This window comes from Mesocricetus auratus, unplaced genomic scaffold, assembly GCF_017639785.1.
Source record: "Mesocricetus auratus isolate SY011 unplaced genomic scaffold, BCM_Maur_2.0 Super-Scaffold_4256, whole genome shotgun sequence".
Classification (NCBI taxonomy): Eukaryota; Metazoa; Chordata; class Mammalia; order Rodentia; family Cricetidae; genus Mesocricetus; species Mesocricetus auratus.
Genome location: NW_024429182.1, coordinates 20,888,909 through 20,915,447, shown reverse-complemented (window position 1 = coordinate 20,915,447; position 26,539 = coordinate 20,888,909). Strand labels below are relative to the sequence as shown.

The 26,539-nt window shown below is 45.2% G+C and overlaps 2 protein-coding genes across 4 annotated transcripts in view; both read right to left on the bottom strand.

The window, feature by feature from the left end:
- Positions 1-2,915, bottom strand: part of Aldh18a1 (aldehyde dehydrogenase 18 family member A1) — a 34,253-nt gene extending 31,338 nt beyond the window's left edge. For both annotated transcript variants that reach the window (XM_013116258.3, XM_013116262.3), the window contains exon 1: positions 2,737-2,915. The gene's annotated coding sequence lies outside the window, so the exon portion shown is untranslated. The remainder of the gene's footprint in view (positions 1-2,736) is intronic.
- A 6,289-nt stretch (positions 2,916-9,204) lies between these two features.
- Positions 9,205-26,472, bottom strand: Tctn3 (tectonic family member 3). Of its 2 annotated transcripts, none has more exons than XM_005063611.4 (14): positions 26,159-26,471; positions 25,881-26,004; positions 25,506-25,624; positions 25,026-25,156; positions 24,701-24,809; positions 24,500-24,615; positions 23,959-23,994; positions 23,400-23,480; positions 18,625-18,750; positions 17,514-17,621; positions 17,003-17,097; positions 16,610-16,763; positions 14,014-14,151; positions 9,205-10,221 (listed from the first exon to the last, which is right to left on the bottom strand). In XM_005063611.4, the coding sequence occupies exons 1-14, from the start codon at positions 26,466-26,468 to the stop codon at positions 9,985-9,987; spliced, it is 1,884 nt and encodes a 627-aa protein (XP_005063668.2). In that variant the 5' UTR covers positions 26,469-26,471; the 3' UTR covers positions 9,205-9,984. The 2 variants fall into 2 exon arrangements, with proteins under 2 accessions (XP_005063668.2, XP_021079947.2); XM_021224288.2 differs by having other exon boundaries at positions 10,041-10,221; positions 14,024-14,151; positions 26,159-26,472.
- Between the last annotated feature and the right edge of the window lie 67 nt (positions 26,473-26,539).

Here is a 26,539-nt window from a genome sequence, read left to right as displayed (position 1 = left end):
GAGATCTCAACAGTGAGGACATGGTGTTTATGAAAATTTTCTCAAACCTAAGGTTTTAGACAAAGAATATCACACATGTATACATATATACATGCAGCAAAAACACAGTAGGGGACTCATTCCTGTAAGTACATGGACAGGTCATTCGTTATTGAGCTCTCATGCTATAAGGTCATTTCTGTTTCATAAGATAAGAAAAATAACTGTATTTCCTCCCTTTAACGTGTGCTCCATAGACTGGTAGATACAGTCCAAATCTGCATTTATGTGTGTGTTGGTGTTCAGGGGTACCCGCAAATGTGGAAGTGAATTCAGGTGTCTTAATTTATCTCTGTCCACCTTGGTTTTTTGTTTTTGAGATCAAGTCTCTCACTGAACCTGGAGTTTGCTGTTTTGGATGGACTGGTTGGTCAGTAAGTCTGTGCCTGCTTGTCTCCTTCCCCTAGCTCTGGGGTTACTGAGGTATATATGGGCATTAGGTAACCGGATCCCTGAAAGCCCGAAATAAGGGGATATTGGGGACATCAGATATTAATTTGGGGAACAGTCACAATGCCAGTAAGGTAGAGAGCCACTGTGGTCTTCTACTCAGGGGCACCAGAAGCTGTGATCAGATCTCCAACTACCACACAAGAGAGAGAGCATGCTTCTCCTCTCCACTTCTCAGCCCACACGTAGCATCTCAGACCACGCCCTAAGTGTCGGTACCCCAAAAGCTATGGGCTGACGGAATTCCCATAACAAGTATACCATCACATCCAGATTTCACGTGGGTGCCGGAGATCTGAGCTCAACACAGCAAGTAGTTTACCCACCGAACCGTTTCCTCAGGCCCCCAAATCCCTTCTTCAGTGTGCCTCGGAAAGTTAGCATTTAGCTTCATAGCAAAGAAAAGCAAGACACGGGATGTGCCATTCTATAGTTACTCTGCACAAACGCGCAGAAATGGAGGGAAGAGATGGACAGGACGGCTCTGCAGTAAAACATATGACAGCAAGGAGATAACTGAAGGTGGTTAAGTGATGGCTTTGCTGATTTCAGTTTCTACATAACACTCGAGTATGTTGTGGGCCCAGGGTACGCTCAACACTTAAATAAATCCCTCCCATAATGGCTGCTAAGCAATGATTTCACACATTCTGCAAACTATCTAAAAAGAGCCAGGAGCGCCTTACTTCTAACTGTGCCCCCTCTGTGCCATCCCTCCCAGAAACTCCAGCTTCAGAGCCGCCACAGTCCTCCGGGTGAGCTGGCTCGGGTGCTGTTGCTCCCCACAAATGGGCTACCAACTTCCCTTTGGGGCACGGTACACGGGCTGGGGAACACAACTTTCGAGCTGGGCAGATTTGGGTGTGAGCTCTGTTCTTGCTGGGACTACGCCTCTTGGAGGTTTACTTGCACTTTCTGAGCCTCAGTGTCCTCATCTGTAAGTGAGGGATAATAACGGTTAATACCGCCGGAGTTAGACGGGGAGGCACCGTATGGAAAGCGCCTGGGTACCAGGTAAGGCTCATGTCTGTCTCCCTCCTCTGCCCTTTAAAAGGCACTGGCATGTCTTGACCTTTCCACTTCTTATTTCCTTCACAGACACAAAAAGGCCAAAAGAGCCACGGATGGACAGCTGAGCATGGTGGCATGCTCTTGTAATCCCAGCAGTTGGGGAGAGAGGGACAAAAGGAGCAGAAACTCAAGGTCATTCTCAGCATACAGCCAGTTCTAGGCCAGCCTGAGCTCCACACGACCCTGCCTCAGAACAGATTCTGATTTGATCATATACATATTTCTAGATTGTTTACTTCTCTTTTGCCTAAGTACAGAAAGCTCTGAATGACTGAGTCCCATTCAGCCACCCAAGTTTTCCCTTGTACCCTTGTCCCCAGAAGGTAGCCCATCCCTTCATGGCAATGGACTGTTCAACCTGGCAGTTGACTGTGCCAGCAAAAAACCAGACAAGCAATGCAAAAGCCCAAAGGGTATGTGTGTCGAGGCTTTGTGATCAAGAGAGAAGTTCTTGTATTTTAACTCAGAACATCTCTCAAGTACCTATCATATATATATATATATATATATATATATATATATATATACACACACACACACACACACACACACACACACACTGAAAGCTCTTATCTCACTTAAAGAAGTGAACTTCAGTCCCAACAAATCACCCAGAAGACACATGCTGAGTTCGGGGTTCACTACTTAACAAAATGACAAAAGCCCAAAGATAAATGTCCCTGCTTCAGAGGGTGGGGGAATAATGCTGAGATAAGGCGCGGGGAGTGAAAATTCCGAGTGCACCCTGATTGTGCCAAGAGATAATTATCACACGCGCGGAGGCTCTGGGGGTAACCCTGGCTTCAGGGAGTATCAACCATGCACAGGCTCCATATGTCAGGGCGTGAGCCACAACTGCAGACACAGGCCCCGGGGGTGTGCCGGCGGTTTGATACCCATCAGGTGTATCACTGCGCTGGGGCACTGGAAACCGGTTCCGGATCTGCGTGAGAAAAGGGGGTTGCAGGGTCTTCAGGTCGAGTAACCAAGAAATCGCCAGATACCCCGGGGCCTCCTATGCCCGGCACAGGGAGCTGTGCACCAGCATCTCGGAGCACCTAGTCGCTCCGCGCCGCCACCGCCCGTGGCCCGCTCCCGCGCCCTCCCCCGCGGCTGCGCCACGCGTGTCATCGGTGCTCCGCGTGCACCGTCGCCCAGTGCCGCCCGGTCGCCTACCTGCTAGCCGCCGACCCGGGTCCCGGCCCACTCTCCGCACCCGCAGCCCTATCCTCCTCTTTTCCTTCCGTCTACGTCTCTGCTCTCCGGCGTTGCGTCAGCCGCGTTAGAGTGAACCCCGGCCGCGGCGCCAGCGCCGCTGACGTTGGGCGACGGGTCCGACCCGAGCTGCGCCGCGGCAACGGCGCAGGCGCTTCTGAGAATCGCGCCCACGCTCCACGTGGCGGCCCCCTCCCACCCCCAAGCGCGCCCTTAGAGTATAGGGGCGGGGCTCCCGGCACCCAAACAGCAGCCGCCGCAGACAGTTTCCCAGCAAGGTGGAGAAGGGGGCTGCCTCCCAGTTGTTGATGGAGCTCATAAGGCGTGTTTGACAGTGATCATCTGTATGTCAGGCTCACCTTAGCAATAGTCTGGATCAATGAAGACCCTCGCCCCTCCTCAAAAACAAACAAACAAACAAAAACTGGCTATTGGAAAAATTGTCACCACGATATAATAAATTAGCACCCAGTTATCCGGAAATGACAGCCCAAGTGTTTTCCGCAAAGGCGGTGGTAAGAATACCGCATTTTGAAACGGTGTTATAAACTGCAGTGTTTTCACTGTGCGATCAAAGTTTTCTGCTATTATAGAGGAGATTGATTTAGTTGTGAAAACAATTTTCCTCCTGCCATTCCTCAGATGTAAGCATTGAATTAACAAATCTTCCTACTGTATGACATTAGAAGTTTTGTTTAAATACACGATGGAAAATGGTCTTCCCAGACCTAAAATAGCCTTGTAGTTAGTGTCATTTCTGGCCAACAGACTTCATTCACTTCCAAATTCCTGGGAAAGAAAATTTTCCTAGCCTACTGTGTGATTCCAGGACTCCATGCTAGAACCAGTCAGCTGAGGTAGGGGCCGGAGGCCTATGTGTCATGTGAACAGAGGCTCTGCCCACACCTTAGCACAGTGGAGATGGGTATGCAGGAGCGGGCGTAGTCAGGAGTCAGCAATGACAGACAAGCACTGCGGCCACACTGTGTGCTTTATAGTTTCACATGCAGAGAGCACACCAGTAAAAGTATAACCAAAAACAAACAAACAAACAAACAAACACGAGAATCTTGCAATCCTCCTGTCTCTCTATTTCTTGGATTACAGGTGTGTACTGCCAAGCCCAACTACAACAGGACTTTCTTTTTCTTAATTGCTAATTTATTAGAAGTGAGTCTTGAAGTCCCTGCTTCCCAATCCTTTTCCACAGGTGAACCAGAGTCTCTGGGCTATTGTGAAATAATAGGTTAAGATGTGTTACATTTGTTTATGCTAGGGTACATTTGTTTAATGATACAAAGATGTGCTGCATTTCTTATGTTGCATTTGTTTAACTCTGAAGCTGTGATGCTTTGCCTGCCTCAAACACCTGAGGATGGAATTAATCGCTGAAAGCCAACAGCGAGGCAGGAGAAAGCATATGTAGGGCTGGCAGGCAGAGAGAATAAATAGAAAAAGAAATCTGAAAGGAAAAAAAGGAGCAAGCTAGAACAAGAGGAGGACATGAGGGCCAGCCACCCAGCTACACAGCAAGCCACAGAGAAAGAAGTGAAGAAAGGCATACAAAAATAGAGAAAGATAAAAATCCAGAGGCAAAAGATAGATGGGATAGTTTAAGAAAAGCTGGCTAGAAACAAGACAAACTAAGGTCAAGCATTTATAAGAAAGAATAAGACTCCATGTGTGTATGTATTTGGGAACTGGGTGGTGCCCCCCCAAAAGAACAGAGTAAAAGGCTAAAAACCAACAACACCAGACACAGGGCTCAGCCAGGGTTTTATCTTAAAGAACCCCTACAGATCACAAAGTGACAGATACGTGGAAACGATTCTAGACAGGTCTGGAATGTTGAACAAACAAATATATCAACAAATACATCATCAGAAAAGAGAATTTACTCATTGAGCACAATATTTCTGCACATAATAAACTGAGGTTCTTTTTTAGAGAGTAACTGTCAAGTTTCTTCAAGATATTGTATTTTCTGGTTACCAAACCAGATATCGTTTTTAAAACCTCGTTTTGACAAGTAGTCATTTAAGTTTTTGTTTTCCATTCACACATATATGAACATTTTTGTTTTACAAAAACAGGGCCATAGAGTATGTGATATTTTGTGGTGTACTTTGATCACTTAAAAATAGGTCATGAGGGGGCTGGAGAGATGGCTCAGTGAATAAGAGCACTGACTGATCTTCCTGCACCCATGTTAGATGCTCACAACCTCCCCTAATGCCAGCTCCCGGGAATCAAACACCCTATTCTGGCCTCTGTTGGTACCTGCACTCATGTGTGCATGTACACACTCAGACACAGAAATATACACTAAAATATTTATGTAGGTGATACACTCTACTGCAATAAAGGCAAATCTACATAATTTTTAGTAGTTAGACAAGTTTCCAACCTATACATGTACCATAATTTAACTGGTTCCATACTGTTGAATATTTTTTGCCTAATAATTGGAATTATTGGGTCAAATTTATAAGCAGGGTTTTTTTCTTCCTTCCTTCTCTTTCTTTCTTCCTTTTTTTTTTTGGAGGGGAAAAGCAAGGTCTCACATAGGACTAGGCTTGCCTTGAACTCCTGAGCCTCCTGAGTGCTGGTATTATAGGCATATACCACTATAACCAGTTTAAACAGGTTCATTCTGTATTGCTGAGAATGGCTTGGAAATTACTATGCAGCCCAGACTGTCATCAAAGTTGCTAGTCTCCTGCTTTAACTTCCTAAGTGCTGGGATTAGAGACACAAACTACCCCATCTATCTTGTAAACATTTCCTAAGGCCTGCGAGATATGTAACTAAATACCTACTATACCTTAGTGATATTACTATCCACCTACATTCCCATTGGATGTATTTGAGGGTTGAGCACATATTTCTCCAAACTGCAGCAGGCTGCCAGGGATTCCAATTTCATCTAATATATTTGCATCAAGGATCTTTATGCAGTGAGTTACATGGCTTCCCCATTAACAGCTGAGCTAAGGGCCGCATTGGTTTGCATGCAGAGGAGAGTCAGGGTTGACCGTTCCAATAAAAACGACGATCATTGTTAAGTTCTACTACAAGAAGGAAAGTGCCCTGGAAGGTCCACAGAATTACCATATGATCTAATTTCACTCTGATGTATGTACCTATGAAAAATGAAAAAGAAATGACCACACTGAAATTTATACAAATATTCGTAACTGCCAGAAAGTGAGAACAATTTATTGTCTGATATTGATCAAATGTGGGGGCTGGAGAGATGGCTCAGCAGCTAAGAGCACTGACTGATCTTCCAGAGGACCTGGGTTCAATTCCCAGCACCCCCATGGCAGCCAACAACAGTCTGTAACCCCAAGATCTGACATCATTGTACAGACATACGTGCAGGCAAAACACCAATGCACATAAAATAAAAACATTATTTTAAAACATGATTTAAAAACGATCAAATGTGGTATATCCTTAAATGGACTATTGTTTAGCCATAAAGGGGCAATTTATTGATACAAACAACAAATCAGATGAACTTTGAAAACACACTAAGTGAAAAGAAGCAATACAAAAGCAACACATGACGCATATCCAAAACAGGCATTCTAGAGAGAAAACAAGGTGTTAGTGATTACCAGGGCCTACCTGTTGTGCACCACTAGTCTAAGCTGTGCTACATTCATTTATGCTGTGGAATGTCTGCTTAATGCTGCAGAGATGTGTTGCATTCTTTTATGTTACATTTACTTAACTCTGTGAAGCTGTGTTACTTTGCCCACCTAGAACACCTGATCGGTCTAATAAAGAGCTAAACGGTCAATAGCTAGGCAGGAGAGACAGGTGGGTCTGCCCGGCAGAGAAAATAAATAGGAGAAATCTAGAAAAAAAAAAAGGAGCAAGAAGCAAGAAAAGGAGGATAGGAGAATGTCCTGGGGCCAGCCACACAGCCACACAGTCAGCCAGGGAGTAAGAAGGAAAGAACGATATATAGAATAAAGCGAGGAAAAAAGGTCAGAGGCAAAATGGTCATTCAAGAGAAATGGGATAATTTAAGCTAGAAAAGCTGGCTAGAAACAACCTAAGCTAAGGCTTGGCATTCATGAGCAATAATAAGTCTCCATGTATTAATTTCAGAGCTGGGTGGCAGGTCCCCAAAGAGTAAAAAAAAAAAAAAAAAAAAAAAATCAACTATACCTACCAGGAGAGGGGGAATAGGAAGAGGCTGCGAATGAGATTTTCTTTCTAGGACAAGGAAAAAACTGGTGGTAGTGGTGAGTGCTGCTGTCATTTACATTGACTTATACACTTTTTTGGGGTATGTATTCAGTGTATGTGCATTTAGTAACGCACATGAGTATATGAGAGAGAGAGAGAGAGAGAGTAAACCTGCAGCCAACATTGGGTCTCTTCAATCACTCACTCTATTCATTGAGGCAAGTCTCAGTTGAGCATAGAGCTCTGTTTTGACTAGTATGACTAGCCTGTTTATTCTAGGGATTCCCTGTCTCTGCCGCTCACATGAGGATTCTAGGCAGGCTGCCATGTCCACCAGGCTGATTTTTTAAAACTGATTTCACGGAATCTAAATACTAGCCCTCACACTTGCATGGCAAACACTCTACCACCAGAACCATTTGCCCCGTGTTGAACTGTGCTCTTTAAAAGGCTGTCTTTCAGGGCTGGAAAGATGGCTCAATGGTAACGAGCACTTGTTCTTACAGACAACCTGGGTTCAGTTCCCAGCTCCTACATAGTGGTTCACAACCATCGCACTCAGGCATGCATATTCTACAGAGACATGCATGCAAGCAAAAAAACTCAAACACATAAAATAAATCTAAAAGAAAATTGTAGAAGGCTCCGCTGTTTTAATTAGATAGAAATGTTAAAGACAGAGTAGTTTCATCCCAGGTGTGGGATAAACATCTGCACAAAGGAGGACAAAGGGAAAGGGACTGACTGGAAAGAACTTGTAGTTGACTCCAGGGTTATCAACCTTTAAGACCAAACTTGAGGACCCCAAGTACTCTAATACCTAGTGGTCAGAGTGACTGACTGGGAGTCAAGCCTGCTTAGCTAGCTAGATAAGAAGCATCTGTGTAATGGACTCCTGAGAGCCATGCTGCCAGCCTCACAGCTCCTGATTGCCCTTGGTAGCAACTGCTGCGAGGACCTGGCCCTTTTCAGAGAAACTGGCTATTTGCTAAGGACTCTGGAAGGGAGCAAAATGGTAAAGCAGCAGCAGATGGTGTACACAGTCAGCATTTTCTGCTCCTGAAGCAGGGTTATAACAAGTGTTTTATTAAAAGACAATTTGGGTTTCAGAACATTAATATTATAGAATAGAAAACTGCCAGTCCTCTCAGCCTGGCTTTCAAGTTCCTACACATGGAACTTCCATCTCTGTTTCAGGATTTTTCCTACGAAGAGTTCAGTTCCTAGAAATGCCGGGGCCTCCTCTCAGGTTGTCCCAGGTCCTGTCACTGCCCCTCTACCAGGCCCATAGATTTTGATGTTAGTGCCAACCTTATTAAGTGGTCAAAGCTCATCCCTCAAGAATGTAAGCCACATTGACTGTCTCCTAACAAATGTGTCTCCAGTGGCACATATCAGAGTGGGATGGTGACTCCATGTTTCACCGGAGTTATTCCTTTATATGTTAACTTGTTATGTGAATCTTTAATGTTTAAGGCTTACTGTTTAAAATAATTAGATATAGTGGTATTTATTCCCTAAAAAACTCTCCTTAATTAAAAGGACAGTATGAGTCTTTAAGTTTCAAATTTTCTACTAAAATTCTCAACCGTTTTGTCTTCACTCAAGAATAGGAAGCCATGTCCTCAAGAAGTCTCTGTGCATGTCACAAACTGACTTAGTGGATCCCGTTCTATATGGAGAGATACCTTGTCCAGCCTAGACACAGGGGTGTGGGGGTGGAGAGGTGCCTTGGTCCTGTCTCAACTAGATGTGGGGCAGACTTAGTAGACTTCCTAGGGGAGGCCTTACCCTCTCTGTGGAGTAGATGGGAGGATGAGGGGAGTGGGGGAGCCAAAGGAGAGGAGGGAGGGGGAACTGGGATTGGAATGTAAAAAATAAATTCATAAAAAGAAGAAGAAGAAGAAGAAGAAGAAGAAGAAGAAGAAGAAGAAGAAAGAAGTCTCTGTGCATGTTACTAGCTGTGAATTGGCCAGGCCGGAGTCGGGCTCTGTGTAAACTACCAAAGCCTTAACCTTAAACAAAAAGACTGCAAATACATGTCATGGGCAGAAAATCGGAGTGAAGGAGAGGATTTCCCCAGGAAAGAACAAGTCTCCTGATTTTAATACTGCTGTACAATTTATAGAGTCCCAACTCCCCTTTAAATGTCATACACATAAAAATATTCAGATGTATCACAGGGTGTCACCTTCTGCCACTACGCAGGCTGGGTTTAGCACAACAGAGTTTTCAATCACTTTTATTTCTCCACAAATGAAACAGGGAAGTACAGAAAGGACTGGTGGGGTCACTTGCTAGCGAGAGGAGATGGGATTCCACTCACTTTGGAAACTGAGTAGAAAGAACTACTTTCCTAACACAGGTCTGTCTGGGCAAGGGGTGTGGCCACACTTTGGCAAAAGAGCCAGACAAAATATAGAGCCAGCAGTTTCCTGGCTTAAACTGTCAGCACTAGTTCAGGGTCCAGCCCTTCTGAGTTCACTCTGGGTGACAGCAGGCACATGTGCCTGTGAGCAGCTGGACAGATGCAAACATTTAGAGAGACAAAATGCAACGTGGAGAGATGGAGGTTCTGGCCTGCCCAGCTTTAGAAGCAGAGAACCCAGTGTGCCCCTGGAGGTCTGGGGGAGCCCTAGGCACAGAGCCATGATGATGGCATATTTTCAATTGCATTTTTAGAATATAATTAATATTCTAAAAATACAATAAAATCTTCAATTTATAAAGATTCCTGGTTGGGCATGGCGGCGCATGCCTTTAATCCCAGCACTTGGGAGGCAGTGGCAAGGGGATCTCTGTGAGTCTGAGCCCAGCCTGGTCTACATTAGAAGTTCCAGGCCAGCCAAAGCTACACAGTGAGAAAATGGGGAAAATTTTCCTTTACTTAGGTTCTGTTTCCCTAAACGGCCCCCTGTAATCATGAGTAAGTAGACCTCTTTAGCCAAGAGAAGCAGGCTGTCTTGGAATTTCCCATAGGGAAAATGAGCCCTAATTGTTCTTTCTTCACATAGTCTGTGAGTTGAGAAGTCCAAGTAGGAAGACACACAGGATGAGCGCAGGAGCGGCTGGGCCCTTCTGAACACTGGTACCTCTGCTTAATGCCACTTTGAAAGGAAAGAAGAAATCAAATGGTAGTTTCCAGTCTGTTCTAGGTTGATCCCTTGGCGGCTCTGGCTTCTGAGTGATGTCCACAAAGCTCACAAGAGTTGTCAAAGAAACTTCTGTTCCACTCTGGTTCTCCTATAGGAAGAGAGGCAAGGATAGGTTGGCTCTGGCACATTAAAGATTTACTTATTATGAATACAGTGTTCTGCCTGCATGTACACCTGCACACCAGAAGAGGGCACCAGATCTCATTATAGATGGTTGTGAGCCATCACGTGGTTGCTGGGGATTGAACTCAGGTCCTTTGGAACAGCAGCCAGTGCTCTTAACCTCTGAGCCATCTCTCCAGCCCCCAGAATTATTTTCTTTGGCCTGAAAACAAACATGCTCTAAGCAATAAACATCTTGAATGGTCCTGTATAGTTCTCTTTGTGTGAGATATAAGTGGGCTCTCCTGCCTTCCTTTCCCAGACTTCTCCTCCTCTCCTAGTCCTGCCTATCTTCCTGACTCATTGGCCATTGGCCCAACAGTGTTTTATTCATTAACCAATAAGAGAAACACATACAGAAGAATGTTCTCATCATCTCCTCTTTTCTGTCTCAATAAAAAGAAAGAGTTTTAACTTTAACATAGTAAAATTATATATAACAGAACTATAGCTAACAGTATTTAGCGCATTAACATTTGGCTAACGTGCTGACTCACTTCAGGGCCGTCAGGAGGAAGACACACTCAATTACTAGATGTCCTGGGAGGACACTGCACACAGCTGGGGTTAGAAATGGGGTGGTGACCTCAGATGGAGACACCCATCCACATCTAACTGCAGAGTGTTAGTAACGAAACTGGCTTTTCATCTCTATGATGTGTGTGTATGTGTGTGTGTGTGTGTGTGCTCGAGCACGCGTGTAGAGAACAACTTGTTGGAGTTACTTCCTTCCTTCCACCATGAAATCAAACTCACGACATCAGGCTTTGTGGCAGGTGCCTTTAATTGGCTGAACCACTTCCTGGGCCCAAGACTGATATTTTAATGTCTACTTGTCTGACTCCCTTTTATAATTTTTATCTTAAAATTTTAACAAACACATCAATCATTACACACACAAGTCGAGGGGGCAGTGTACTATTTTAAGACATAAAATACAACAGGAAATGATCAGATCAGGGAAGCTGGCATATTGACCACCTTTCCATTCAAACCCCATGTCTACCTCCTTTACATTGGTTTCCAAGGCAGAGAAAAAGGCTTCAACTCAGGGACCTGAAGTGAGCATACACTTCCCAGACACCCATAAACCAAGAAGGCAATTGTGATACCTGCATCTACTTAGTATAGTTTTGAGTGCCCAGAGGTACTCTGATGGCTAAGCAGCTGCACACAATAAGCTGTCTGAACCGACTTCCTTTGAGCTCATACAGGACACACACTCATCTGAGCTGCTACTTGACCAGACTTTCAAGATGTCTTTAAAACAGTGCATTCACGAAACAGGTACAGAACTTCCCCCCTTTCCCTGAACTATAGATGATAATCTAAGAAAAATGTGGGTGGAGACAGGGTTTATAAAGGAAATGATAGGCCTGTATGAGGATTTAGAAATGTTCATTATTCTTATTTGATCATTACACCGTGTATCAAAATCCCATTCTGTATTCCAGAAACACGTACAATTATTATACTCCAATTAAAACCAAGAAAGTCTTTAGACTGTATGCAGATTTAGAGGAAATGCAGTCCAGAAGACTGCCCAGTTAGAATTGAGCCGGGCATTGGTAGCACAGCACTCGTGAGGCAGAGGCAAGCGAATCTCCGAGTTCGAGGCCAGCCTGGTCTACATAGTGAGTTCCAGGACAGCCTCCAAAACAATACAGAGAAACCCTGTCTCAAAAACAAAACAAAACAAAAAAAAGGGATGGGATTGTACTCATTCGGGTCACTGAGTGACACCAAATTTGGCTGACCCACTTGAGAGTGGGGTTTTATTACCACCAGAGAACAAGGTTTTCAGTTATGCTCAGTGTATTAAGTTGGGATTCTGAAGTCTAAAATTTCTGTCTTTGCATTTTAAGATTATGTACAGACAAAAAATGTTCATTGTGTGAGTCACTAAAACAATTCCCTCAAACTCTGCTCGCCTCATTTCTTTTGTTGAGACGAACAATGACACAGCCACAGCAGCACATTTCTTTTTACTGCGGCTCCAGTTCTGTTATGTGTGGCTGGCTTCACTTCTACTTTAAGTGATAATGTTCTATGAGGTTTACTTTAGGAATCATCGCCAACACTTCCTGAGGTTTGAGGCTTATTTGCTTTACTTCAATCTACAAGGCAGCAAAATCCTTTCTTAAAGATAAAAGATTCACTAGCCAGCAACCTGAAGAGTTTGGATTAGGTGTGGCTTTTGTAACAGGATGTACACCTTATGTATTATATTGCATCTTTGTCAATTTTTAAACCACCCTGTTCTCCATCCAATCATTACAAATGAAAACAATTATTAAAAAGCTGGGAAGCTTCCATTGTGTTTTGCAGCAACACTCATGGTCATGAACTAGAACAGACATCTTCAGTCAGAATATACCGAAGAATAGAATGTGAAAGTACACCATGAGGAACATATACATGAGTATTTTCCTCTGGCCTGGTTTTCCTTTCACTCATTTTTTTCTTAAAAGTCTTTTTGTTGGGTTTTAATGCTTTATCTGATGTATAATTTATAAACAATAAAATAGATTTGCATTAGTGTTTAGGTCAGGGTTCTGACTGATGACTGTGTGTTATCCAGTCAAAGCCAAAACGAAGAGTCAGAAGGTCCCTTGTCTCAGTTCCTCTGTGATTCCTCTTCTGTCTTATCACTGGACCAGTTAATGGTTCAGATCAAAACACAGCTGAAATTCTAACTATTATCCGCTTCCGTCAGGTGGACTCAATGGCCCGCTAGTACTGTAGGCAATGCAAACTAACTTGAAAAGCTAACTGCAAACTACCAGAAAAAGACACGGGGTAAAATGGCTCTGGGTGGCTGTAATGCCCATGAGAGTTACCGCCTTTGGAAAAGAACAAGTACAAAAACAGTCCTGTGACAACAGGACTCAGGTTACAGTTGGGAAGACTATCCGTGGATTCAGTGCAGGCTCTGTAACAGACCACACGAGTCTCACAGAAACATGTCCATCTAGACAAAGGACAGGAAGCTCTCAGTGACACTCTCCGATAACCTGAGTGATAACACCACTGATAGGCAGACAACCAAGGTGTCCAACCCTGCTGCTCAGGAAAGTAACCTAACCTAAATGAGGCCCCCAGTTTCTTTTCTGGAAAGTAAACATACTGCAACAAACAGAAAGTATAATGTTTTAATTTTCATTAAAAATAATATCATACCTGTTCACCACACACATATCATTTCATCCTTTATTTCTAGGTTTAAAAGTTTATATACTTTTGAACATGTACAACTAAAGATTACACTCGAAAACCAAGGCAGATGCTAAGTGTACCAATAGCACATTGTAAACAGCAGATACATGCTTACTACAGACAGAGGCATTTATTTAATGGAGCCTATAGAAGCAAGAATTAATAACTACACCAATAACTTTAATCACAATCAACATTTCCAAACACTATTGATTGTCACAGTGAACACACAGGCATGGAAAAATGCTTTTTGTGGTCAGATCAGTAGTTAACAGTAGGATGATTTAAAAGAAATTAACCTTTACTGCTGAAATCGGGGCAGGGAATGGATATGGTTGTAGTCACTGTGACAAATAGTAATTTTCATAACCACGATGGAAAGATGGACTTGAAGTGCATTTTGAGAACTCGGTCTAAACAAACACTGACTGGTAACCTATACCGCCTCTCAGAGGTGTAACAACGCTCTAGTCAGCAAATGGCTGCTGGGAGCATGACTTACCCGTACAGACCTGCACTGGTACAGGAACTGGGCTCCTGCCACGTGAGCTTGTGGGTTAGACTGGAGTCCTATATAGGCCCACAACACCTGGATCTCCAGGGAAACCGGTATGAAACAGCAGGATGTGCAGTTAACGGCCTGCAGACAGCAAAGAGTAATGCACTCAGTTGCCACCATTTTGTTTTTTGAAAAGATTTATTTTTTTATTTAATTTTTATTTTATGTACATTGGAGTTCTGCCTGCATGTTATATCTGTGTGAGGGTGTCAGATCCTGTGGAACTGGAAGTACAGACAGTTGTGAGATGCCATGTGGGTGCTGGGAATTGCTCCCAGGTTCTTGGGAAGAGTAGCCAGTGCTCTTAACCACTGAGCCATCTCACCAGCACCAAAAGATTTATTTTTTTTAATGTGTGTATGTGAGTGTGTATCCCTCTCTTTGCACATGCATGCAGATGTGCATGGAGGCTACAGAGGGTGTCAGATCCCCTGTAGACAGAGTTATAGGCAATTGTGAGCTATCAGTGAGTGCTCTTAACTGCTGAGCCATCTCTCAGCATCTCTCAAGCAGTTATTGTCTTTAAAGTATCATGCAGCAATACAGAAGGCCTATATGGCTTAGAGGAAGCACAAAACCAGGCCATATAAATGTTCTTAATCTTAAAAACAAGTTGTAGTTAAAAGTTATCAACAGGCTGAAGACTATTCTTCCGAAGACTAACGATGCACCTAACATATGGTCTGGCTATTCAACTGTTGGGTGTATACATTCAACGAAAATGAAACCAGCATGTCAAAGAGATAGTTTACTGCAGCACTATTCACAACAACCAAGATAGGCTCTCAACTGAGGCTCCCATCAATGGACGAGAGCATGAATAAAATGTGGTATTCATATACTGGAATATGATTCGTTCATTCATAAAAGAAAGAATGAAACCTTGTCATGTGCAGTAAAATGGGAGGACACGGAGAACACTACATTCTATGAAGTGACACATGGACACACTGTCATGCACAATGCGAACTGGAAATGTTGATCTTAGCACAGAAGAGTAGAATTCTACAGCGACTACTGGGACTAGGTAAAGGTGGGGTGTGGTGCACGGAGAGGAAGCTGGCGTAATCAGCACCACACTACAGTTAAACAGGAAGAAAAATCTCTAGTGCTCAACACAGTAGGGCAACTACGGTTTCAAATAACCAACCGCTCGCAGCACAGCAGGGCAACTACAGTTTTAAGTAACTGATTGTGTACTTTATGCAGAATTTGAAGGTTTAATTCCCAGCACTGAAAGAAAAGATGGCTTGAAAAAGAGGAGCTAACTGACCCTGAAGGTAACAATAAGGAGGTGAAAATGATACTAAATGTTGTATGAATGTACTGAGGTTTCACAGATAGTCCACATTTATATAATTAAGAATAAAACTTCCCAAACTAGTAACTAACAGCATGTTACAAGGAGAAACATTCACTAAGTGACAGCTACAAAGTGTTTCCTATAGATCAAGGATATTAAAGGCCGTGACCTTCAGCAGACAACTGGGATAAAGAAAAGGACTTGCGCACAGAAGCAATGACAAGTTAAATAAGACATGTTAGGGTTAGATTCTGAAGCCATCCAAATAGTCTGTTTTGAAGGTATTGGAGACTCATGTAAATCTTTAGAACAGAAACATGGCATATTTAAAGCAGTCCCTAAGAGAAATAAATGCAAGGTGTAGGAAGATACATCTTATTTGATTTCATCTTTTAAACCATTAATACACTTTAGGTAAATGTAGAGGGTGTGATCTTTATTTGGTGGCACTGAAAACTGAACCCAATTCAATAATGTGGCAAGAGTTCTACATTGAGCCACACACTCTGTCCTAAAAACCCAACCTGTTGCAACCACAAGAAAATGAGCCTGTTGCCGGCCTCATAAACAAACCTGTCCTGACCAAATATTTAAGACTGCAAGTGTAGCTGGAAACATGTTCCATCAGGTCTCAAGCTTGCTTGCTGCCAAACCTGGCAACTTGAGTTTGACCCACATGGTAGGAGAGGATCGCCTCTCCAAGCTGTCCTGACTTCCTTATATGTGCACACACATGACAAATGCAATGAAAAAAGAATATAAAAGACTATTTGAAATATATGGCATGGCTTTGAACCATAAGCAACCATCATGGTTCTCAACCTTCCTAATGCTGTGACGCTTTAATACAGTTCCTCACATTGTGGTGACCCTAACCACAAAATTATTTGTTGCAACTTCATAACTCTAATTTTGCTACTGTTATGAATCGTAATGTAAATATCTGATATGCAGGATGGTCTTAGGTGACCCCTGTTTAAGGGTGTTCAGCCCCAAAGGGGTGGTTGCAAGCCACATATTGAGAACCACTGCTCTAGATTATCTTCCAGTTCTTTTAAAGTAAAGAAAATAGATTAGATGCATATGTAACCTGCAATAGTGGCCTCAAACAGTCATAATTTCTTACATTCCTCTTTATATGATAAATACAGATAGAAGGAGGGATGGCTTTTGCCTTGCTATCCATAATTTCACAGGTGGGAAGCAGCTGCCATCAGCAGTGGCTTCCTTCCTTACTGAAACACTGCAGTTCCTGCTGAGGATCCTGCTCCACCCTCCTCTCTGGGCTGGGTCAGCATTGCCAAAGATGGCAACATGCTCCGGTCTGGGATGTCCATGAAGAGCCTGGTAAATCTCCTTCTGCAAATGGCTGCAGTTTGCCTCTTTGGGTCTGTAAGTAAATGCCATGAAAGCTGGAGTCCAAAACTAGCATGGTAGCAGGCCATATTAGCATTCAAACAACAAAATTAACATTACGATAGATCGGAGGAAACAACTTTAGGAGGTACTCCACACCATCAGAAAACACTTAGCAGTACAGTAATAGATATAGACTGTCATTTTCCACAGTGTTATTTAAAGTGTGACACAGTTACTATATCAACATAGTCCCTATAAACAGAAACAAACCTTAACTTGCAGCCAGATACTGTGTTCACTCCAAACTGTATTTCATGTCTCTTAACAGAGCACATTCCATTACCCTGGCTCTGCAATAGGGTCATCTGAGGTGTAAAAGTGATGGTCAAGGCAACTATAACATCAATAGGAAGTGGGCAGGGCTGGGAAATTGATGCTTTCAGTGTTCCCTACACATTAGCTGCATTTTATTAATATACTGTGAGTTCAGTCATGATTATTTTTCCTAAAATGATTATCCATATATATATATGTATATATATATGTCTATATATATGCATATGAGTATCTCATTAAAATAAATAAAAGTCAGCACAATCCTCACTTTCAGCTAGGCTGAGTTGTAAAGCCTTTGGTGGCAGCAACATGTGAGAACATAATATACTTTGGTAAAGAAAGGGCTGAGTACCCAAGCCCAAGGGAACCTCGAGAACTGGAAAATTGATATGTCAGTAGTATTCTTGTCAGGCCACGACAGTCCACCCAGCTACAAAAAAGATACCGAGTGACGGAAGTCACCAGTTAGCACCAAAAGTGGCTTCCCGATGAGGTAGCCAGGATTCCCACTTCTAGGACCAGTAGGAAAAGCATCCATGCGCTGCCCAAAAGCCTGCAGAAGGAAGAAGACGATTAGTGTGCAAACACACTTTCCCGCCAGACTTGCGCCTTCCTGCAGAACAGGTAATCTATGAGCTGCGCTGAGCAATCTTCTCTATGCCACACTGCAGCATTATCTCCACTGTTCCCTTTCTTCCCTTTCTCAAACAAATCTGCAGTGATCTGTTTGTTGTTTTGTTCTGGGGAGTACTGGGGATTGAACTCAGGGTCCTGTGTATGCTACGCAAGTGCTGTCCCTGTGATCCCCAGCAATCTGGACTGAAATTCACTACGTGTTAATTCTGCCGAGGAGTAAAGCCAAGGATCTAAGGATCCCTTGACACCATTTCTCACATGTTGATTTCGGGCAATGTGTGGCCTGGCTGAATCCAGAGGAATTTAAATGCAAATTTAATTTCAATCAGTAACAGGGTTGTGAGGGACACAGATCTTGGCTGATCACAGACGTGGAAAGAACTCTGCTTGATTCAAAAGGAGGAAAGAGATAGAAGAGAGACAGATAAAAGAGAGTAGTGAAGGCCGCAAACCAAAGATTCAGCGAGAAATAAAATTATCAATGTGCAAAACAGAGAAAGAAGAGAAGAATTTCTGTGTGCTGCTGCACTTAAGACTCCACTGTGAGCATCTTTAACAAGTTCTGGTTTGAGTACCACTTTGGTTGGGCCCAAACAGCATCATTGAAAATATTAACAACACACATGTATTTGACACCTGTCACTCTAGCCCAATTAAGGAACAGTAAATGTTGAGACCTCAAATAGGACCAAAGCAGGCCTTAATATTCTGATTCTATTTTGCATGCATTACAGAAACAGAGTGCTATTATTTCTTAGCTATGAAGTAGAGTGGGAGATTTTATTAAAGATATTTTAATAGGAGAAAAAAAAAGGTGCTTAGAAAGACATACACACACACACTCAGTATGGATTCTGGCTCTGCTAAGTGCTATTTCTAGGACTCATCCCCTATACCCTCCCTGAGAGAAGGCCACTGACCTTAAAGTGAATGATGAAGTCTTGCTGTAAGGAAACACCTGGCTTGACTGTCAGGTTGGTCTGTCTAAAGCTGACAGAGACTTTCTGGATTCCAGAGGTCCCATTAGTCTCTATTTCATAGATGACCTGAAAAGCAAAAGAAGAGCCAGTTAATAAACAGTTGTGGGGTTACCATGTTCAACACAGAAGACTCTGTTTTAACTATGTGTAAGAGACTTAAACAGTAATCAGTAACACACCAGAAATAGCAGCATGAAAAGATGAAGATGGCTTGACTTTGCATGTGAAAAAAAGAGACCAAATAGGGCTCTTAGGAAAAGTTCACAGAAGATGTGTGCTTAAGACAAGAGCTTTGGGGTTGGAGAGATGGCTCGGAGGCTAAGAGCACTGGCTGCTCTTCCAGGGGTCCTGAGTTCAATTCCTAACAACCACATGGTGGCTCACAACCACCTATAATGAGATCTGGTGCTCTCTTCTGGCCTGTAGGCAAGCATACAGGCAGAACACTGTATACATAATAAATAAGTCTTAAAAAAAAAAGACAAGAGTTTCGAGTGTGGGCAAAGATGGGCAGGTGTGGTATTGGGCAAAGGGGAGACAGAATGGAAATCTGGGTTACTAAAGCTTCCCAGTGTCTGAAGAGAACTAAAACTAGTAGCTGGGGACAGAAGGGAGCACAGTCCTTAAAAATGTTACTTTAAGATAATGTTTACTCCTTTACACACTTTATTGACTATAAGAGAGAACTAAAGCTGACTTATCTCGGACTTTGAGATGACACTGTGTCAGCAGATGGAAATGTGAAGTCACTAAGAGCCAGCACAAGACTGGGTATAAAGAAAGAGTCTGAACCTAAAACATTGGAGGACAGCAGTGATGGCCAGTAGTGACAGTAGTGACAGACAGTAGTGACGGACAGTAGTGACAGAGAGTAGTGACAGACAGTAGTGACGGACAGAAGTGACAGACAGTAGTGACAGAGAGCAGTGACGGACAGTAGTGACAGACAGTAATGACAGAGAGCAGTGACAGACAGTAGTGACGGACAGTAGTGACAGACAGTAGTGACAGACAGAAGTGACAGACAGTAATGACAGAGAGCAGTGACAGACAGTAGTGACAGACAGCAGTGACGGACAGTGGTAACAGACAGTGGTGACAGAGAGCAGTGACAGAGTAGTGACAGACAGTAGTGACGGACAGTGGTGACAGACAGTGGTGACAGACAGTAGTGACAGACAGAAGTGACGGACAGTAGTGACAGACAGAAGTGACAGACAGTAGTGACGGACAGAAGTGACAGACAGTAGTGACGGACAGTAGTGACAGAGAGCAGTGACGGACAGCAGTGATGGACAGCAGTGACGGACAGCAGTGACGGACAGCAGTGACAGACAGAAGTGACGGACAGTAGTGACGGACAGTAGTGACGGACAGAAGTGACGGACAGTAGTGACGGACAGAAGTGACGGACAGTAGTGACGGACAGTAGTGACGGACAGTAGTGACAGACAGTAGTGACAGACAGTAGTGACGGACAGTAGTGACAGAGAGCAGTGACAGACAGTAGTGACAGACAGTGGTGACAGACAGTGGTGACAGACAGAAGTGACGGACAGTAGTGACAGACAGTAGTGACAGACAGAAGTGACGGACAGTAGTGACGGACAGAAGTGACGGACAGTAGTGACGGACAGTAGTGACGGACAGTGGTGACGGACAGTGGTGACGGACAGTGGTGACGGACAGTGGTGACGGACAGAGGTGACGGACAGTGGTGACGGACAGTGGTGACGGACAGAGGTGACGGACAGTGGTGATAGTGACGGACAGTAGTGACGGACAGTGGTGACGGACAGTGGTGACAGACAGTAGTGACAGACAGTAGTGACAGAGAGCAGTGACAGAGAGCAGTGACGGACAGCAGTGACGGACAGCAGTGACAGACAGTAGTGACAGACAGTAGTGACAGACAGTAGTGACGGACAGTAGTGACGGACAGTGGTGACGGACAGTGGTGACGGACAGTGGTGACGGACAGAGGTGACGGACAGTGGTGACGGACAGTGGTGATAGTGACGGACAGTAGTGACAGACAGTAGTGACAGACAGTAATGACAGACAGTAGTGACGGACAGTAGTGACAGACAGTAGTGACGGACAGAGGTGACAGACAGTGGTGACAGACAGTAGTGACAGACAGTAGTGACGGACAGCAGTGACAGACAGTGGTGACAGACAGTAGTGACAGAGAGCGGTGACAGACAGTAGTGACAGACAGTAGTGACGGACAGCAGTGACAGACAGTGGTGACAGACAGTAGTGACAGAGAGCGGTGACAGACAGTGGTGACAGACAGTAGTGACAGACAGCAGTGACAGACAGTAGTGACAGACAGCAGTGACAGACAGTAGTGACAGACAGTAGTGACGGACAGTAGTGACAGACAGTAGTGACAGACAGTAGTGACGGACAGTAGTGACAGACAGAAGTGACAGACAGTGACAGAGAGCGGTGACAGACAGTAGTGACAGACAGTAGTGACGGACAGCAGTGACAGACAGTGGTGACAGACAGTAGTGACAGAGAGCGGTGACAGACAGTGGTGACAGACAGTAGTGACGGACAGAAGTGACGGACAGTAGTGATAGACAGTAGTGACGGACAGTAGTGACAGACAGTAGTGACAGAGAGCAGTGACGGACAGCAGTGACGGACAGCAGTGACAGACAGTAGTGACAGACAGTAGTGACGGACAGTAGTGACGGACAGTAGTGACGGACAGTAGTGATGGACAGTGGTGACAGACAGTAGTGACAGACAGAGGTGACAGACAGTGGTGACAGACAGTAGTGACAGACAGTAGTGACGGACAGTAGTGACAGACAGTGGTGACGGACAGAAGTGACGGACAGTAGTGACGGACAGTGGTGACGGACAGTGGTGACGGACAGTAGTGACAGACAGTGGTGATGGACAGAAGTGACGGACAGTAGTGACGGACAGTAGTGACGGACAGTAGTGACAGACAGTAGTGACAGACAGTAGTGACGGACAGTGGTGACGGACAGTGGTGACAGACAGTAATGACAGACAGTAGTGACAGACAGCAGTGACAGACAGTAGTGACAGACAGTAGTGACAGACAGTAGTGACGGACAGAAGTGACAGACAGTGACAGAGAGCAGTGACAGACAGTAGTGACGGACAGAAGTGACGGACAGTAGTGACAGACAGTAGTGACAGACAGTAGTGACGGACAGTAGTGACAGACAGAAGTGACAGACAGTGACAGAGAGCGGTGACAGACAGTAGTGACAGACAGTAGTGATGGACAGCAGTGACAGACAGTGGTGACAGACAGTAGTGACAGAGAGCGGTGACAGACAGTGGTGACAGACAGTAGTGACGGACAGAAGTGACGGACAGTAGTGATAGACAGTAGTGACGGACAGTAGTGACAGACAGTAGTGACAGAGAGCAGTGACGGACAGCAGTGACGGACAGCAGTGACAGACAGTAGTGACAGACAGTAGTGACGGACAGTAGTGACGGACAGTAGTGACGGACAGTAGTGACGGACAGTGGTGACAGACAGTAGTGACAGACAGAGGTGACAGACAGTGGTGACAGACAGTAGTGACAGACAGTAGTGACGGACAGTAGTGACAGACAGTGGTGACGGACAGAAGTGACGGACAGTAGTGACGGACAGTGGTGACGGACAGTGGTGACGGACAGTAGTGACAGACAGTGGTGATGGACAGAAGTGACGGACAGTAGTGACGGACAGTAGTGACGGACAGTAGTGACAGACAGTAGTGACAGACAGTAGTGACGGACAGTGGTGACGGACAGTGGTGACAGACAGTAATGACAGAGAGCAGTGACAGACAGAAGTGACAGACAGTAGTGACAGACAGTAGTGACAGACAGTAGTGACGGACAGTGGTGACAGACAGTGGTGACAGAGAGCAGTGACAGAGTAGTGACAGACAGTAGTGACGGACAGTGGTGACAGACAGTAGTGACGGACAGTAGTGACGGACAGTAGTGACAGAGAGCAGTGACAGACAGTAGTGACAGACAGTAGTGACAGACAGTAGTGACGGACAGTAGTGACGGACAGTAGTGACAGACAGTAGTGACCGACAGTAATGACAGAGAGCAGTGACAGACAGTAGTGACAGACAGTAGTGACGGACAGAGGTGACAGACAGTAGTGACAGACAGTAGTGACGGACAGCAGTGACAGACAGTGGTGACAGACAGTAGTGACAGAGAGCGGTGACATACAGTAGTGACAGACAGTAGTGACAGACAGTAGTGACAGACAGTAGTGACAGAGAGCGGTGACAGACAGTGGTGACAGACAGCAGTGACAGACAGTAGTGACAGACAGCAGTGACAGACAGTAGTGACAGACAGTAGTGACAGACAGTAGTGACGGACAGAAGTGACAGACAGTGACAGAGAGCAGTGACAGACAGTAGTGACGGACAGAAGTGACGGACAGTAGTGATAGACAGTAGTGACAGACAGTAGTGACGGACAGTAGTGACAGACAGTAGTGACAGAGAGCAGTGACAGAGAGCAGTGACAGACAGTAGTGACGGACAGTAGTGACAGACAGTGGTGATGGCCAGGATAGAAACATGGTTGGGGAAGACAGGAATGGGCTCAACTCCAGCAGTTCATTGAGTCAGTCCAGTCCTCACGGGAAGGTGAGGTCCCTCTGGTGATATTGGCCAACGAGAGCCATTTAGACTCCATACCTGGGAAACTGCATTCTGACATGTGTTTCCAGCCAACAGAGGAGGACTGGTTTGTGAGGCGAGTGTTACAGGAACCCGGAGCTGATAAGAGGAAGAAACAAAGCCATATATTGTGCTACAATGAATACTTTCTTTCCCCTAGACTAGACAATTGTCTCTCCTTTCAGTGCCAGACAGCTTAAATCCAAGTCATTCTGAACAGCACATCTCAACACAAGCTTCTGGGACACAGTCCTATTACACATGAAACAAGGGCCCCACAGCCAATCAGATACCAAGAATTCTATACTCTACCTCCAGACATTGACAATGTCCATTAGTACATAATAATACTCAGAGATGCCTACTCCAAATGTGGCATTTTAGCTGGATTTAACTTAGTGTTCTTTAGACTTAACAACATCTCATCAATCTTTATTTCATGTGAAGCTATGTCTAGAGCCCTGCTTGACTGTGGTACAAAATGACTACATTCTCTTTCATTATTACAATCTAGAATGAACTGGCCTCAGTTCCATGGAGGCCAGGTACCCCTTCCTCCTGTTAAATGGCATCATACCTTCGTATTCTGAAGATCAGTCATACCTCTGGGAACCTAGGGAAGTGAAAGAATGGAGACATGAAGATACTTATGCCTTTCATAAAATCACCAGGAGTTTCCACTCCATGGGACCCCAGACAGACTTTGGTGGGGGAGAGGAGGAAATACTGGAGTAGCCTCTCATATTCTATCTGACTCTCCTTTCACTAAATGCCAGGGAGCAGAGCCGGATGCCAGGCTGGACTGCGATGCCTACCTATGCAGACAGAGATCCAAAAACAAGAACTCTGGTGAAACAGGGACCTGCCACCCGCTCATTACTCTCTCAAGTAAACCCATTAGCCAGGATGGTGACAGGGTCTTACCATGGATTTATTGCCTCTAATGCTTCCATCTTTCTTCCGACAATAGTTTCCCTACCCTCTACCTTTTATGCAGATCTTAGGAATTATGGCTTGCAGCGTAGATATTTCTCTAACCCTAACAGTGGGGGACATGTGAACTTGACAGTGAACTTGAGTGAGGGGAATCTGTGGAGTGGGGACAAGGCAACATCTACCTTCAAGACTGTGAAGTTATAGTAAGTGGCAGCGTCCAGGGCGGGCTCCGAGGTGCAGCTACTGGCAAGGTCCCTGAAGAAACGGGTGCAGGTCGTGCTTTTGCTCTCTAGGAAGCCTTGCAACACAGAGTAAAGATAGAAGTAAGCGAGAGAGCCCATTTCCAAAAGAGCAAAGGCCGGAGGCCTCCTGCCCTGACCCACCTGCAGGATTGCTCTCCACACAAAGTCCCCCGGCTCCCACTGCTGCGGGCTGCTTCAGGGAACTCACTACAGACCAGCTGGGGTAGTAAGTCAGGATGGGGTGCCCGGCCTGAATAAAACACAGGGCAACTTTATTCACGGCAAGGTGAGACTCAGCCCAGAAAAAAGGAAGCAGAAACAAGTCAACTTGTTGGCTTGTTTGCTGTCCTCTAACAGAGTTGATGATGGTTAACCTCACTGTGGAAGGGTACTACAAAGTTACACAGCCGACTGTACTCCGTCAGGAAAACCAGACTGTCCCTCCCCTTCCCCCAGGCTCACTCACCCTGTAAAACGGTAATGGCGGTTGGGTTTCAGATGTCCCCGAAGTAAAGGACTGGCCTCCAAACTCTGCAGCCAGGGTCTGGAAGTTGGTTGCATTGACTGTTTGGAGCTTCTGGAAATAGTTTAATTTTGCTAAAAACGTGTTTTAAAAAGAAGAGAGACTTAGGTAAAAGCATTTCCTTTTAAGTATCTGACATAAGAAACAACCTTTGAAGTACAACACACATTATCACACTCAACAAACTCAGGTATGAGAGCACAGTGACTGCCATCCTCCGGCCGTATTTTCAAGGGAATGGACAGCCACTGGAGGTTTCTGAAATTACTAATGCCCTCTGCTAACTGAAAGGAAGAGGGTGATGGGAAAGGGAGGAGAGGAGGAGAGGCGGGGACTCAAAACAATTAGACAGCCAGGGGAAGTCCAAAGACAGAGGCACGCCTTAATAAACGTTAAGTGGGAACAGCCAAAGTTTCTACTCACAGTTGTTCACACGGACACAAAACTGGGTAATTCCCCCGGAATCCGTGAAAACTCTCGAAGGAAATGGGGAGTTGCTCCTGAAGATAAGAGAGTTGTCCACACATACCCAGCTGGAAGATCTGTGAGGAAACATGAAGCTATTGAGGAACGGCAAAGGGTGGGTGAGGGAAGGGGTCCTACCGATGTCTGATGCCACTAAGAGGCTCTGTGGGCAGATGCGGCACAACACACGGGTTCTGTTTGACTGGATGGTTCAGCTCTACAGAAGCGGGAAGAAAGATCACTCCCGGGAAAACCCAAGGGAACATCCAAGGGGAGGAAGTGGGGGTAGGAGGCTCACTCTTCAGGAACCGAAGCGCATGGCAGGCAGCTCACCTCACACTGCCAGGAAGGCAGAAGGAAAAGACTGTCCTGGGATGGGGAAGATCGCAGTCCTTGTCACAGCAGCAGTTTAAATCGCAGGTACCAGGAGTCAAGTCACAGACGCAGATCGGTAAGGCTGTAAGTGCAAGAAAGAAAGAAAAAACCGAGATGAAACTCCCCAAAGTTTTCCCGCGCGAGCAGCCCCTACCGGCTTTGTGGCACGCCAATTTTGTCCACATAAGTTTAGGACTGAGAAGTCAACATTTCCATCCCGTATCCCGCCGCATCACCTGGGAAGGGGTCTGTGGTCACATTTTCCGGCATCGACGGGGTCCCGGGAGTAGGGTCCTCAGACCAGTCCGGCGGAGTTGCAGTTGCCTCTTCGGGAGTCACTGGCCCCAGAGCCGAGGAGGCTGGCAGAGCCTGGGTTGGGGAGGTCTGAGGTCTGGCGGCGTCAGGAAGCATCAGGACTAGCACCGTCAGCAGGTGCAGCTGTGGAGTGCACATAGGGCAGCCGGGCTGCAGAGGGGTGGGTGCCGCAGGACCCTGGATCTCCAGAAGCGTCCTGGGAGCACAGAGGAGGAGTCGCATCGACGTCATCCGCTCCCATCTGCGCATTGGCTCAGGCGGTTGTTGACTAATCTTCAGCCAATGGAAGGCCGTGTTGTTGC